At 38.8% G+C, this 16,039-nt stretch overlaps 2 protein-coding genes across 4 annotated transcripts in view; both read right to left on the bottom strand.

Moving 5' to 3' along the window:
- The window catches only part of loxl2a (lysyl oxidase-like 2a), a 34,879-nt gene extending 29,017 nt beyond the window's left edge, over positions 1 to 5,862 (bottom strand). The window contains exons 1-2 of the mRNA XM_034684838.1: positions 5,721 to 5,862; positions 784 to 1,088 (exon numbers count right to left, since the gene is read on the bottom strand). Of these exons, the coding sequence (XP_034540729.1) occupies positions 784 to 1,066 (283 nt within the window). The 5' untranslated portion in view covers positions 1,067 to 1,088; positions 5,721 to 5,862. The remainder of the gene's footprint in view (positions 1 to 783; positions 1,089 to 5,720) is intronic.
- A 3,089-nt stretch (positions 5,863 to 8,951) lies between these two features.
- tacc1 (transforming, acidic coiled-coil containing protein 1) overlaps positions 8,952 to 16,039 on the bottom strand; it is a 32,233-nt gene continuing 25,145 nt past the window's right edge. For all 3 annotated transcript variants that reach the window (XM_034682624.1, XM_034682634.1, XM_034682614.1), the window contains exons 4-13: positions 15,793 to 15,856; positions 15,112 to 15,307; positions 14,277 to 14,341; positions 13,715 to 13,846; positions 13,544 to 13,620; positions 13,393 to 13,436; positions 12,640 to 12,803; positions 12,440 to 12,546; positions 12,185 to 12,305; positions 8,952 to 10,576 (exon numbers count right to left, since the gene is read on the bottom strand). In XM_034682624.1, the coding sequence (XP_034538515.1) occupies positions 10,511 to 10,576; positions 12,185 to 12,305; positions 12,440 to 12,546; positions 12,640 to 12,803; positions 13,393 to 13,436; positions 13,544 to 13,620; positions 13,715 to 13,846; positions 14,277 to 14,341; positions 15,112 to 15,307; positions 15,793 to 15,856 (1,036 nt within the window). In that variant the 3' untranslated portion in view covers positions 8,952 to 10,510. The remainder of the gene's footprint in view (positions 10,577 to 12,184; positions 12,306 to 12,439; positions 12,547 to 12,639; positions 12,804 to 13,392; positions 13,437 to 13,543; positions 13,621 to 13,714; positions 13,847 to 14,276; positions 14,342 to 15,111; positions 15,308 to 15,792; positions 15,857 to 16,039) is intronic.

Raw genomic sequence — 16,039 nt, 5'->3', positions numbered from 1 at the left:
CAGACATACACATAAAACTGCTCGTTAATTGCTTCTTGTAAATATTTTGCACATTTAAAATCATATGCATGGGGAGCATTACTTCATGTATGGAATTCTTGAGACTGCTGTAATGACTGTTGTGCTTTGGGATGCAAGTAGCTAATTTAATTACCCTGCGTTTGTAGTGGCCGCCTGGATGTGGCAGACCCAGTGGGAAAACATGTGCTTTTAACAAGGGACACAGAGTTAATTAACAGCCACCAAGTGACATTTACCAGCAGCTGCCAGCAGCCATCACATTAAGTGTTGAGATCCCATCAATGTTTTATAGTAATGGAGGAATTCATACAACAGGACAGAGTGAGAGGAGTTGAGATTACGTCTGTGTGTGTGTGTGTGTGTGTGTGTGTGTGTGTGTGTGAGTGTGAGTGTGAGTGTGTGTGTAGTTTACACAATCCCACCCAGACTCCCCCCACCCCATCCCCCTCACTCCTCATGTTCAGACCTGATTGCAGTGTCTGAGTTCTCCACTAATGGGGAAACCAGCGCCAGAGGGTACCAGCAGTCAGACAAGGGGGGACGGGTACCTCATTCAAGGATTTCCATGAGCCCATGAAATTGTGTTAATAGACATAATGCCTTATGATGTAGTTGGTTAGATGATGGGTATTCCACACATAAAATAAAGTGGTCCCCGCAGTTCTTACTCATCTGGATAACTCGATTTTTACTTTTTTTTTTAGTGCGCTTTTTCTATCACAAGCAGACCCTTAAAACGAACAAAGATGCTAGTTTTCTTACCTTCTCCTCTTCCATACTTGGCTGAAGGTGACCAGGACTCTGCATCCAGAAAGCCAAGCTCTCTGCACACCACTTGAGCAGCTTGGATGGAGAAGTCATCATCACACACCGTCCCCCACTCTCCATTGTAGAAAACCTCCACACGACCCTCATAATGTTTCCGCTTCTCCCCGGCTAGACGTAGCTGGATGCCAGGGATGCTAGAGTCTGATTGGGCACTGCATAGGGGCCATATTAACGTCAGGATTGACACAAGACAGTGCATGGTGACTTGGTGAAACATGATGTAGGACACGGACAGAGATCTAGAGGGAGAGACAAACAGAACACCTGCAGCATTGGTACTAGAAGATGTTACAAGCCGAAATGATCCGAAGAAGATATAGAAGAGATAAAGTGAGAGAGCATAGTCAAGTTCAAACAAGCTCGTGAAATTACCATGGATAGCCGAAGCTTAAAGTTCCTGTGAGAAACTTTTGGACTGATTCAATTTAAGCGCCACCATTGAACAAAGACGAACCTCTAATCTCTTGAATGATTTTGACCTGTAGTGATTTTTTTCAAAGTTACATTTCTGTACATTTTTCCATTTGTGTCTTTTTGCGATAGGACAGCTGAAGAGATAGGAAATGTGGGAAGCAGAGAGTGGGGACATGAAGCAAATGGTCAAGGCTGGGAGTTGAACCTGTGACCACTGCGACAAGGACATACTGCCTCTGTTTATGGGGTGCGCGCTTAAACCACTCGGCCAATGGCAAACCACAAGTAGTGTTTCTAAACAAAATTATTGACCTGCTCTCTTTTAACTGTCAAAGATATCACCCATCCATTTACCATGTCATTTTACATCTCAACTCCAGCGAGGTCATAATGAATGTATAGGTCATATAATGAATGTATAGGTCATAATGAATGTGTAGGTCATAATGAATGTGTAGGTCATAATGATTGTGTAGGTCATATAATGAATGTGTAGGTCATAATGAATGTGTAGGTCATAATGAATGTGTAGGTCATATAATGAATGTGTAGGTCATAATGAAGCATTAGTTTGAATTTCAGCCCATTTCATAACCAGCTAAAACTCCTCACAGAAGTGTCCATTTAGGGATGTCCCAATGTAGTTGACTAACTGATTGATCTTCTTCACCCTTACTAGTCGACCCCAGAATTACTAGTTGGTTAAACTAATTATTGATGCTTCTATTGCTGTAGGTCTGAATAATAGTAAAATGTCATGTAGCTCAGCCACCCGCTACTAGCCGGGACGGTAGCTTCACTTTATGGCTTCTGCCATGATGTTGTAATGCTCTACTATCCAGATGCAAACAATAACATGTGATAGATAGCATCATGGGGCGCAACAGTTTTGCAGTATTTTGATCATAGACTGTATAAAATATGGACGTAGTATCCGTGACGTCACCCATCTGTTCCTGAACGCTGTTTTGGAGCCAACCGACGGCGGCAGCCATATTGGAAAAACTCAACCACGCATAGTGTGACGTAAAGAGGCGGAGTTTGAGCCTCCGAGCCAACATCTATGTGTTCCCGTCCGGGAGTCAAGTCAGTCATGTCCTTATTAGGGCAAAACTCGTAATCTTAATATCTTCTGAACCGTCGCGTTAGAAAAAAAATTCACCCCCCCCGTACAGTGTGTGCCGTTAGAGAAATTGGCTACGTAGAGCCAAGCCGTTTTTTGAACCAGGCTGTAAACATGTTTATTAATGCTGTAAATATCGTCTTTTTTGAATTGGTGTCTATGTGGTTTCCGGCGTTTCTGCAGCAAGCCTCAAGAGGATTCTCAATGAACTGCAGTTTATATACACACCACATGAGCTTCATAGTTTGAGACCAGCGGTTGCCACTTGATTTTCTGGTTAAACTGACTTATGTCCATTCAACCAGAGTATTGTGTAACCAGCACAGGCATGTGGGTGTTAACCTGCGAGGAGGACCAAAGGCTGGTGGTTCTAGCTCTGCTAATGTTAGGCACACTCAGCAGACTAATGTGACATTGTTTAACCAGACTCTGCGATACCTTTAGACAAGTCCATTGATCTGAATTTAAAATTCTGTTCAAGCAACTCAGAAATTAAAACCACCTTTAACCAAGTTTAGTTATTGCTTAGTGTCTTGTTGTTCTTTCTTTAAAGGTAACTTTGTAAAGTTACATTTGGTTGATTAAGTTTATTTAATCAGAACTGATAAATGAGGTGCCCTGTGATGGGTTGGCGACCTGTCCAGAGCGTGAGTATTTTTCAATTTAACGGAAATGTACACTTTATTAATGTAATATATTGTTATTTAATATGATATTATAATATTATATAATATTTTATGATTTTATTTGGAATGATGTTTGACAATTTGCTTAACAGCCCACCACTTGCTTTCTGAACCTGAAAACTGCCTTGCGTGTATGAGAGGGTGAAATTCGTCCAGACTGAGGGGTTTAAATGAGATATGCCTTTTAGAGTGAGTTTGACATCCTGAAGTCTACAGAAAGCACCACCCCCCCAACAGGCTTCTAATGGTCCGAATGGTGTTATGTTACAAAAGGTTAGGAAAGTGTTCATCCTAATGATGGAGGGGGATTTACACAATGAGAAAGAGCTGCTCTAGTTGAAATATGATGATGAAGGACAGGGCCTGTTCAAGCAATTCTATATTTTGACATCTCTAATATTTAAAATGTAATCAGACTGATTCTCCTGTACATTGGCTCTGTTAGATTCATTTATGAAAAAGGTCACAAGTATTGCAATTTTGAATCCAAACAGACATTTCACAAAGACTTGATCCATTTTGACTCTTTCTAAAGCCGTTAGTGTTTTCATTTTAATTGGATGTAAGTGTACCTTTTTGGCCTTCGTGCAACCACCTTTTTCATAAATGAATCTAACAGAGCCAATGTACAGGAGAATCAGTCTGATTACATTTTAAATTTGAAACCTCATACAAATGTCAATAAATGTCAAAAAGAACAATGTATAAGAAAAATAATGTCTGGTTTCTCTAAGAATTCATTAAACTTCAGGTAGAAGCCATTTTTGGTCAAGTCCTTTTTATCCGTTTCAAGGTTTGATGTCTAGGCTGAAAATTTAAAAACGCTTATTCTGAATTTGTGGTTATCTTGCTTCTTTATGCATGTGAGTGTGTTCTGTATGAGATGGACTTCCACTGTCAAATTTTCCAAGTCCACAGAGTTCAGTTGTGGGCTGAATGTTATCTAAAGACAGGCATACAGTAATTTGTGGTGTATGTGGGTACAGTTCTGTCCATAATTTGAGCGGGTGAGCATTTTCAGTGTACAGTCTCGTGCTGGAACAGTTTGGTTTGGCCATGATCAGACTCACGTAGACCCCTTACTGGCCTTCGTGCAACCACAAGTAGAAGCTTGTGAATCACCACAGTTTGACGGTATTTTGAGAAAAGACAGAAAATCCATTTGACTGCCAGAAAGATAGACAGGGCTGAGATTATTTTAGGGGTTGTATAAGAACGGAGGTTATTTTTCTTTGAGACAGATTCCTGTCTGTCTTTCTGTCTCTGTCTCTCTGACAGCCAAATGGAGAGCAAATGTGGGCTCCTGCAGGGTGGGTGCTGCCCGTGCCTGGAGGCTGCACAACTGCGGGTCAGAGGGAAAAGTTGACTCCACCTCAATATTTCATGGCAAACCATGAAAGTGTCAACAGAGGGAGGGGCCAAAAGCCCTGAGGGAGGAATGTTCCTAGATTTAAGGGAGGGGAGGAAGACAGTGAAAGTAAGGAGACCTCCACGTCTTTAGTGTGAGGAAGGAGGAGGCGGAGGAGGGGGGGTCTTTCTAAGTTGACGTCATAGAAACAGCCAAACAAACTGCAGAGTTCACAGGCTTGATAGGACACCCCTGGAGTGTGCCAGACGTCACTTGTGATCCCCTGAAACATCTGGTTTATCTTTCCATGAAAGGAACATGTTCAGCAGAAGCAAGGAGCTACTTTAATATGGCCTGTAGCATTTACTGTGTCTCTACTTACAGCAGTCACAGGATCAGCATTAACAAAGTTTTAGATTAACCCATCAGGGTGCAGAGGGCACTTCTAAACAAAGAACAAACATCACTCAAATCCACACCCCTTAACTCGGGATCTGATTTATGAAAATGTAACAATTCTCTTGACTCTTTGTTAGATAAAAACAGTGCAGACACACCCATTCCCTGCAGAGAAATGTTCAAAGTGTACACTTTAATCTGTTAGATAAACTTAATTCATACTTATGATAGCTTGTCAATAGACTTTTGCAAAAATGTTTACTAATTTTAACCCAGATTACAAACTAAACATATACTAATAGCAGTGTGAAAGTTTTGCCCACACATTTACTCATGAAGTCTTGCACAAGAGCAGTAATGCCAAACAATAAGTGAAAGCTGTAGCCGAAGATTGTGAATGGGGAAAATCCAAAGTTCCACATGCTGAATTTATTTCTTACTTGGGTCAAAGCCAATGTTCTTACACTGTAAAGCCTATTGTTCATTTCTGAAAGGCATAAATCAAAATCAAGTTCCCTTTAATCCCTGGACAGCACTTCAACAGTGATTGACAAAGAGATGTAGCTTCTTAAGGAAACGTGAAAATGTCAGCACAAGAAGGATATAAAGAGCTAACTTGATGCTATATCAGGTTTAGATATGGGTAATATTTTTGCTGCAATACAGACATTTTTGTCATGAGGCTAAGTTTTGCTTGAAACTTTTACTTCAACTTTTAAATAAAAAAAAGATAGAAAAAAAACAGAATTCTAAAGGGAAAGGGTAAAATAGAAAATCGCAGATAAACTTTACAGTAAGTTTGCTGTCTTGACATCTCACCCATTTAAGGCACGTGCCAAACTATTTCCCATAGGTGGTCGACTGAGCTGAGCTGAATTTACACGTGAAAAGAAACACTTACTGTGACAGACGAAGACAGAGCAGCACAGCCTCTCCCAAACGCAGTCGTTAAGGTTTCCAACCTGTTGCAGAGGATGAGATGTGAAGCAGCTTTTCTCTTTGTCTCTTTAGTACCCCTCTCTGTGCTCCCCTCACAGCTGGCAGCGCGCGCCCGTCCCACTCATCAGCACACAGAGCAGCCAATCACAGGCCGCCTCAGCATCCTGAACCCGCCCACTCGTGCCTGATCACCAGGGTTACAAAAGCATGCCACAGGAGTTGGAAAGACCATGGACGTGGATCTCTGGTTATAAAACCATGAATTATGAAATACTTTTATGAACCAACTTTTTACAAATTCTAAATAGACAGAATGAAAACTCATTATATCTTGTTCAGTAATTCAATCACAAAGTTGTTCAATCACTGACTTGACTTGATTTGGGTCCATCAATAGCAGTGGTGGACAAAGTACTCAGCTTCATTACTTAAGTCAGAGTATAGATACTCCAGGTCAAATATTACTCCAATACAAGTGAAAGTTGCTCTGTCAGATTCTTACTTGAGTTACAGTACTGAAGTACTTCCTTTTGAAAATACTTAAGTATTCTCTAAATACTATACCATGGAATAAAACAGCAACTGAGTTACTCCAAGCACAGACAACTTAGTTTGAAATGTTCATCTTGAATGAAGCAAATGTGACGTAGCTCATCACGCTTTCTCAGGTTGGACAGTGAATGTATGTTTGTGCAGAGTGGGAAACAGGGAGAACATTTCAAATGATACAAATCATTCTTCATTTCAAAAACCTCTAACACAGGCTGAAGATATGACCATGGGAGCTCAGGTGGAGAATTATAGCCATCATTACCACCTCTAACTGAATTGCCTGATCTGAGTGAAATTTGCTCTGTGTTTGCTCCACGTTCAACCGCTGAGATGCACGATATACAGGTACGACTAAACCACTGAGACAAACAGAACTACACAAACACATGTTACTGTCTTAAGGATTTAGAAAAGAGAAGGAAACTCATCAGCTGACTTCAAAGCAAAGTAGTGAGTAACAGGGAGTAAAAAGTACAATAATTGTCTTCTGAATGTAGTGGAGTAAAAGTAATGTTTCCCCAAAAAATAATACTCAAGTAAAGTACAGATACTCAAAAAATATACTTAGGTGCAGTACTCAAGTAAATTTACTTTGTTACTGTCCACCACTGATCAATAGCCAATCCAATGCATTTTATTTTAGGCTGATTGATAGGATGAAAGAGTAAACTTTAACAGTAACATATTTCTACTAAATTTAGGGTTTTATCTTTGCTATGCTACCCTAAAGTGAAACCACATCCAAAACTTTCTTACAGCTGCTATATGTTCCTAACAATTAACAATAGGTGCTATTTGGTGATAGATCTGTACATTTTAAGTTACATTAAATATGTTTTTAACATCATTTTTTAAATTCATTTTTATTATTAAAGTGTTACTTAATGATACAAGACGAGTGAGAGACATGACAATACCATACACAAAACAAAGTGAAAGACAAGACAAGTGAACATTTCAGAGTGATGTGTGTGTGTGTGTGTGTGTGTGTGTGTGTGTGTGTGTGTGTGTGTGTTTGTGTGTGAGTGAGTGAGTGAGTGAGTGAGTGTGTAATAATAATATTAATAGTAATAATAATAATAGTAATTAGTTCCGTTTAATACAAAATAAAAATAAATAAATAAACAAATAAATAAAAATATTATAACTAAATACTAAATAATTATAGTAATGATAAAAATAACGGTAATTATATCAATAGTTCTAATCAAAATTCTTAGTATCATTTACACCTTAACCATCATTATCTCTGCTTCAACCTTTTAACATCAAAATTGAATCTAGGGACTGTCCCAACATGCAAAGCTAGAAATACTGATTTCACAGACAATCAACACATTTGATCTTTATTAGGTTTTACCTGGTCTGTTTATCCTGTGACCGCCCATGGATTAAAAGAATTGCAAACAAATTTAAGCAATCTGGTTTTCATCAGATAATGCCATGGCTAAAAAGTAAATGAAACACTTGGAAAAAAGAAAAGTCAAAGAGACTCAACTAGTTAAGTTACTGCCATGCCCTTGTGACTGATCTCGGGGAACTGGGAATAACTCCTATGCTGGTCCCATCAGGACAGGCCCTGAGTTTGTGCTGCTGCTGTGTGTAATGACACCACCATGTGGTGAGAAGTTACAACAAGGGATGACCCTTGGGTAAGCTAGAGTCAAAGGAAATACAGTGACAACTCTTATGTCAAGGGTGCACGTGTATTTAAAAGCATACAGCTAAATGTCATGACAGATCATATTTGGATTTCAAATTAAGGTGACATTGAACTCAGAGTTGTCTGGAATTGGTCTAAACATGTTAGCAATTTTTTCACCCAACCTCTTTTACTGATGAGAACGTGTGTCTACATATACATGAGTTGCTATAGTGTCCCATCAGTGGATCATCATCAGATCAAATATCACAATATAATAATATAATATATAATAATATTATAATATGTTATAATTATAGTGGACTAGCAGTTTCGTTCTACTTTTTTTTTTTGCAATGCTTATAATCCAGAAGTTGCAGTAAAATAAATGAATCAGTTTTAATGAGATGAGGACCACACTTTGTCTCGCAGAAATCAATTTCTTTCAGGTTGTTCATAAGGTGAAGAATAGCAGCAGTTATCCTGAAAGCAAGTCTTATGCTGTTAGAGCTCATCATTTCTGTCTTAAACTATTTAGTTGTGATTTTTCAAATTCACAGCATCCTGTTTAAAATATGTGATTTTTTAAAATTGATATTATAAATGTACAACAAAATGGTTAAATACTGGCATCTGCTCACAAACACTGACACGCAACTGTTGTGGATCAGGCCACATGAACAGACAGTTTTGGGAATTATTTATATCCACATTGTTTTATCTGACTGCTGGAGGAAACTTCAGAACATTGACTCGCAAACAAAATGCCACTAATGATATGTTTGTAGACAAGACGGTAGATTGGCTGTAACAGCATGAACACACATGAAGTCTGGCCTCTGGCTGACCTGTAGGAATAAACAATGAGTGAGGTTAGTTCTGTCTCTGTTTATGTTTAGAGCTGCAGCAACAGCAGACTAAGATACTAACAAGAGGTTTCCATGAAGTGTTTAAGTTATGGGATCATTTCAAGAGATTCAGGAAAAGATAGAAACTCGCTTAACACCCAATCATTGTCATTTATTCAGAATTGCACAAAAAATCGCAATTAACATACAATCCGGTTATACTCAAATCATAGATTTTACAAATATTCTTGTGTTAAAATATAAAATTTACATTTATTGTACTCTGACAATGAATTTGCATTGAAAAACACCTTCAGACTTATGTAACAGCACTACAACAGGACATACTGATACCATTCTTTTTTTTTACGACATTTGGCAATTGATTGTGCTGATGCAAAAGAAGAATCTGCTCTCTCTATCTGAAGCATTTCCGTCTAAAAATGCACCTGTGTGCTCCTTCAGGTTCAGTCAGATCAGAAACGGACAAAGTTAGCCAAGAGGATGTTGTTACATGCTTACCAAGACACAAAAACTTCAAAGAGTAATGTGGCTGAGCATATATAACGTGCTGCAGATAAACCATTAAAACCACAACTTCATTATAGCGCTCTGTTGTTCAGAATATTTTGATCATAAAAGATGCATAAGTTTTACAGTACATTTTGGCAACAGAGTTTGAAAACCACCATTTTTTACAAAATAGACAAAATAAAGGCACACCAGCAACATTTGGACTCCCAGATAAAACATGAATACAGTCAAATATATATCTACATGACAGCCACAGAATATGTGTCCAACTTTTTACACTCAAATACAGAGCGAGAAAATCAAACATGGCACCTGGTTAAATAAAACAGCATAATATGAGCAAAGTTTGTACTACTTCAGCTTTAAAACAAACTTTAGTTTCCATCCAGTACTATCAAATCATCATCCAATGAGTTAAATATTATAGAACAGAAGTTAAAATGTGATGTATTTAAGTGCTTTTTATCATTGGGATTATATTGTACATAATGTCCAAATTCTGCAGACCTGAAGACTTTTTTGACAAATTGTACATGTGACCCTGTAATTAAAAAAAAAGAAACTAAAGGCAATTCATGAAAAATTCTTTGACATTACCCAGATTGTCTTAAAATAAGACATCAGCAGAACTAAAAAGTCTCCATCCCCAAAAATTGCAGGCCAAAAACCCAAACTATATAAACAGTTCAGGCACTCAATCGACAAATTTGTCCTTCCTGAAGAATACATCATCAAAAGTTACTCTCTGTGAAGTCACACCTTGTTTATCATGTTTGTGCTCTGCGTTCTCTTAGTTTCAGCATCACTTCCCACACTTTTGTGCTAAATGTTGTAAAAACTGCAATGCAAATTCGGTTTAAATGTATGCACAGTTTAAAAAAATAAGCGGATCAACCATTCAAATCTGATGATTCCCAAATTTGCCTTAACCCCACACTCCAAACTGTATATTATGGTAGCTCATGATAACTTTGTTCTTCTTTTAACTGCTTAAACCTGATCAACTTATTGATCGGTTATTACTCTGGTTTCAGATTTATGTTAGAAGAGATCCAAAAAAAAGCAACTGCAGCCATTCTGTGAAACAATGTATTAACAAAAAATCAAAGGAAAGTTGAGTGTGATCATGTACAAAATTTACATCAATGTTGCTTTAAAACTTTGATTAAAGGCCCCTCAATCTGTTCCCAGCTTGGCAATCAGTTCATCGCAGATCTTGGTGAGTTCCTCGATCTCTTGATTCTGTGAAAGACATAGAGTGGCAAAGTGTTTACAACTTGACAGTAAAGCAAAATGACAGGACAGGGAATCATTTTTGCACAGGTGATTCAGTGGGTCTTCTTTTGTGTATATTTTGCAGCAGAATCAATGTTCACACCAAAAACATTTTCATATACATTGTTTCATTCACTTCAAATATCTTGGACTCACCCTGGACAATAAACTTAACTTTGATCAACACACCACTGACATTCACAAACGCTGCCAACAAAGACTCTCTGCCATCCGCAAACTTAAAGCACTTTCTGTCGCACACCGCCTTCTATTGTTACTGTACCAAAGCATCATCCAACCCATTCTCCTCTACTGTTCCCCCTGTTACTACAACATGCTAACTGTCTCCAACAAAAACAAACTCAAACGCACCACAAACACTGCCACCAAAATCATCCGCCTCCCCACACCCAACCTGTCTGACCTCAACAACAGAGTCATCATACGCAGAGCACGGACTATAACACTGGACCCCCAACACCCCCTCTACTCAGTCTTCACACTACTCCCATCTGGTTGCAGATACAGATCCCCTTACTGTAGGCGAGCCCGGTTGGCAGAAGCTTTGTCCCGTCGGCCATAGCACTGCTAAATAAAATGCCCACGTAATGTGTCCGGTGTATTCATATGTGTCCAGTGTGTTTATATGTGTCCGGTGTGTTTATATGTGTCCGGTGTGCATATATGTGTCCTGTGTGTTCATATGTGTCCGGTGTGTATGTGGGATGATGTGCACCATTGTTGTGAGGCTGGGTGGATGTTTATTGTTTATTTGTGTTTTATACATGTATTCTTGTACAGACGGTGACAACAAATCTCCTTATTAAGGACAAATAAAGATCTATCTGTCTGTCTGTCTGTCTGTCTGTCTGTCTGTCTATCTATCTATCTATCTATCTATCTATCTATCTATCTATCTATCTATCTATCTATCTATCTATCTATCTATCTATCTATCTATCTATCTATCTATCTATCTGTCTGTCTGTCTGTCTGTCTGTCTGTCTGTCTGTCTGCCTGCCTGTCTGTCTGTCTGTCTGTCTGTCTGTCTGTCTATCTATCTATCTATCTATCTATCTATCTATCTATCTTGTTCTCAACCATTTTTCTATACCCTCATTCTTCCACTTTATTTTCAGGGACTGTTAAAGGTTTTCTTTGCATTTTGCCATGTGGTATTTTGATTGTGGTTTTAGTACATGAGACACTGCCCCCTAGTGTTAGATGCCATGCTAGTTTGTTCGCAAAGTTAAAAACATGTGAAAGCTGGTTTTGAAGAAATGTGTGAGGATAATAGTCTTAACCTTGGGAAAAAATGGGACTGCAAACCATTCACTAATATAAAGCCCACAAAATGTCTTAATTGTAATCATATGTGTTCACAGGAATAATACCTACATAACTACTAACACCCTGGTATCATAGATGTTAAAGGATGCCTTATTCAGTATTTTTTGACACAGTTGTGACCTTAAAAGAGACGCACTAACTCTGCCAGTGAAAAGGTTTTAACCTCAATTATCCTGAGTGTTAAACCAGATGGATCCATTTTAATCATGTTTGCAGTCAGCCTACCTTTTGAAGGACAGCTCTCTCGAGGGACTCCACTTTCATCTGCTCCTTCCTCAGGCTGGCGCTTAGTGCGACACCCTCACTATTGGCCTTGGAACGCACCTGTGCTATGTCTTCATTAGCCCTGTCAGAAAGGAAGCATGGGAAATGCGAGGGGTTATTAAGATGACAAGCTTTGTGATATAAAGTGTTTTTCAGGATTAATAGCCTGTCTAATGATTAATCAGTGGATCAGAAAATGCAGAATTGGAAGCTTACTTGTCCAGTTTCTCCTCTGCATGCACCTTCAGGGTTTGGTATCTTTGCTCCTCCTGTTTGATTCGCATCAGGTAGTCCTGTGCACACTTCTTCAGCACCTCCTCATTCTGGTGAGATAAAAAAAGACAGAATGAAAAGTGATTATGTGCTATGTGATATTGTAAAAAATCTCAGGAGACTCATACTAAAGCTCTGCTGACCTTCTTGAAACCCTCAAGGACTCCCTTCATGTTCTCATATCTCCTGAAAAGGTCGGCGAAGGAGCGCTCCACGGAGTTAAGATCAGCGATGGCCTGATCCCTCTCTAAGGTCAACTGCCTGACTGATTTACTACAGGACACGGTCTTCTGCTGCTGCTCATCCTCTGCAACCACAAGAGTCACAGTATTAGACATAGTTTATTGAACAACTTGCACTCTCTTCTCAAATGAATTGAACTAAATTAAACCAAACTAAGTTGACTACCAAAGTAAAACTTCTGAGGCATATGATTAGTTCAACTGATCTCGAGTTTTAATATCTGAAGACCTCCTGGCTGCTGCACAGTGCAGTGTAGCTCCAGATATTCTCATGGTGTATTTGAGCGACAGTTTTTAAGGGCCAGCAAAGAAATACTAAATGTAATGGTTTCAATTAAAAGATAAGTCAATTTAGTCCAATCACTTCATGTTCCATAAATATTTCAGGTGTATCAATAGAATATGTCTTTAATGATATTAGTCCCCCTCTGATGATGATGTTGTTAATTACACGACTGAAAATGAAGGACTGACCCTTTAAACTCTTTGTAATCAACTCGACTAACTCTGATACTATACAATCGCTATTTGATTACTACACAATGTAAGAGAAGCTGTCAGGGAAAACCCAGACGCATTCTGCAGCTGTAAGATGATACACCTACTGGTAAACATTATAACAGAAAACATCACCACCAGGTGGCAGCAACTTACCAATCATCTGTGCAACTGTTTTCTCATACTCTGCAACTATTGTCCTGTTGAAATAAGAGCAGAGTAAACCACTTATCAACTTTATGTCTCAAAACAATTCAACTGCTTTTCTAAACACTCTCTTAAAATGTGCAGCAGATAAGCCTCGTACCTCATCTCTAAAACCTCTGCTCTGCTCTCCTCGTACTTCCTCTTCCACTCGTTGACCTCAATCTCTTTAGTGATGATCTGATGGTAAAGAAAGCATAGAAAATGTTCAGGTCCAAAGAAAACTACTTTATGATGTGAAGGAATTTCTTATGATTGTTTGACAGTATTGCACCTCCTCTCTGATCAGGGTAAGCACTGCAGCCTTGTCCATCTCACTCAGAGGTATGTTGTCCTGAGACAGAGCTGCTGTACATGTTTCCTCGCTGAACACCACCTTTGCTTTTTGGCACATGGATTTCTCACTCTGTAGAAAATGTAGAAAGCACAGTGAAAACTCAGCTTGTGATCCAATGAAAACATCCATAGATTATACATTTTGTGAGCAGATTTTCTGCATGTCATAAATCCTCTTAGCTGCTGTTTATACTTTCCATTTAAGATCACATGATGAATTTGCAGTGAGTGCTCTAAAAAAAATGTTGATTTTATACATCAAATATTTGTCAAACCTGGGGTGCAAGTATAGCTACAGTATCTTGGACAAATATTGTTTGAGTGAAAGCCATTAGATCATAAAGGTAAAATAGCTGAGGTACAAGAGAACAACCAGTACCAAAATATAAATTAGTATTATGTCTCTCTGATAGAGATAAAGAACAGCTGGTACAAAACAAGCTGGTGATGTTTAAAATATTCATACTGCTCCCTCCCTGTGGTTGTTAAAGTCTACTTACTGTCTCATCTTTCAGACTGCAGATTTCTTTCTCCTCCAGGTGATCTGCAGTCTTTATTTCAGCGACTTTGAGGAGAAAAAACAAACACATTATTAAATGTTAATTCATCTTACTAGCTGTAACAGAAACAGATCCACAAAGAAGACTATCAGTGCTCATTGTTGAACACTTACCTTCACCTTAGCATAAAGAATAGACCCTATTTTTTCCAGATTGTATTAGATTATCATGTTCACAAGATCAAACAGATTCCCACAGTACTTTCCACAGACTGGTTTCTCACACAACTGTGTGAAGCATTTTTTCAAAAGAGTAACATTTGAACTCTTCTATATTCGGGAATTGCTGAGCAATCTTTTTCTATTTTTCATCACTCTCTCTGGTGGCTTTGGTGTCTCCAATAGTCCTACAAAACCTGTTATATAACTGACTCCTTGTTCACATTTTCCAGCAGTTGTCTGATAGGAACCCCTCTGATCATGATTTCTTTTCTACACAGTGCTTCATGCATACACTCAACTACAAGGGACTTACAAATGTGCTTTTGATAAGACTTACTCAAATATATCACAAGTAACCTTTGAAAGTGAAGGGAATAGAAATGTATGAATATCATACAATGAAAAGAATTATGCTTTGTGAACAGGAGTTACAGTCTGGGTATAGGCTGGGTCTTCCACTGAAATCCAATTAAAGGAAAATATTACCTTTAGCACTGATATTGGTATAAGGCGATGTCATCCTTACATAGCTTCTATCGGTGAAGCAAAAAGCCTAAATATTCTAAATACTATTTTTTTGGCAGCTAGTGGAAGGGGTTAAAATCTAATCATACCATCCACAATAGACTTCTCAATCGTTGGTTGCTTTTTCACAGGTGCTTTGTTGCATTCAGGTTCCCTTTTTTCATCCTGGATGTCTACTGTCTGCTGCTGGCCCATAATACCCGTGGAGGCAAGCTTCTCTTCATCTGTGGCGTGATGAACCCGCTTAGTGATCTCTGGGGTCTGAACCACAACCTCATCCTCCTCCTGGAGACAAGGAGGGAAGATAAGATCATCAAGGTTTTTTTTTTTCAGAGTACATTACTTTATTTATAAAAGTATCACTTAAAACAATCCCAGAGATCTAAAGTAACTACAGTGTGATCCAATAATTACATCTGTATTGTGCTGGAAAGGTTACATAATCAGTTGGCCTTGACTATCTCTGTTACAGTGACTTATGTTAGAGAATCTGAGATTATATCAGAGGTGACCATGTTGAGGGCACAAAGGGACAGCAGCCTGATAGTCCACTGCATAGCTATAAGTCACAGATCTGTCACCATGCCAAAGAGGCACTGCGGAGACACTGCTGATGCTCCTGTCAGCTTGTGTCACTGTGTTTGTGTGTGTGTGTTTAAAGGGATGAGGCCAAAAAGTTAGACAGCTGCTGAATAATGGACATTGCGGCATCACTGCAGTAAGGTGAAACATTTTGGCTGACACAACGCTGACAAAGAGCCACACAGTACCTGATTGCACACGTCCAGCACCAGGGACTGGCTCTCGTCATACTTCTGAACTTTGCAGGTATTCCTACAAAAGAAGCACATGACGACAACAAAGCTGTCAGAATATATATCCATACACATAAACAGATTCTTTAAAACTTTAGTCCCTTCTTTCCAAAGCTATTACAGCTTGGACAACCGTAACACTGCTGCTGGGATCACACAAAGGTATACATGATCTTGCTGATGTAACAGGGGACGGCCTTTT

This window comes from Notolabrus celidotus, chromosome 1 (assembly GCF_009762535.1).
Source record: "Notolabrus celidotus isolate fNotCel1 chromosome 1, fNotCel1.pri, whole genome shotgun sequence".
NCBI lineage: Eukaryota > Metazoa > Chordata > Actinopteri > Labriformes > Labridae > Notolabrus > Notolabrus celidotus.
Note: the sequence above shows the minus strand (reverse complement) of the source record. Positions and strands in the feature narration are given on the sequence as shown.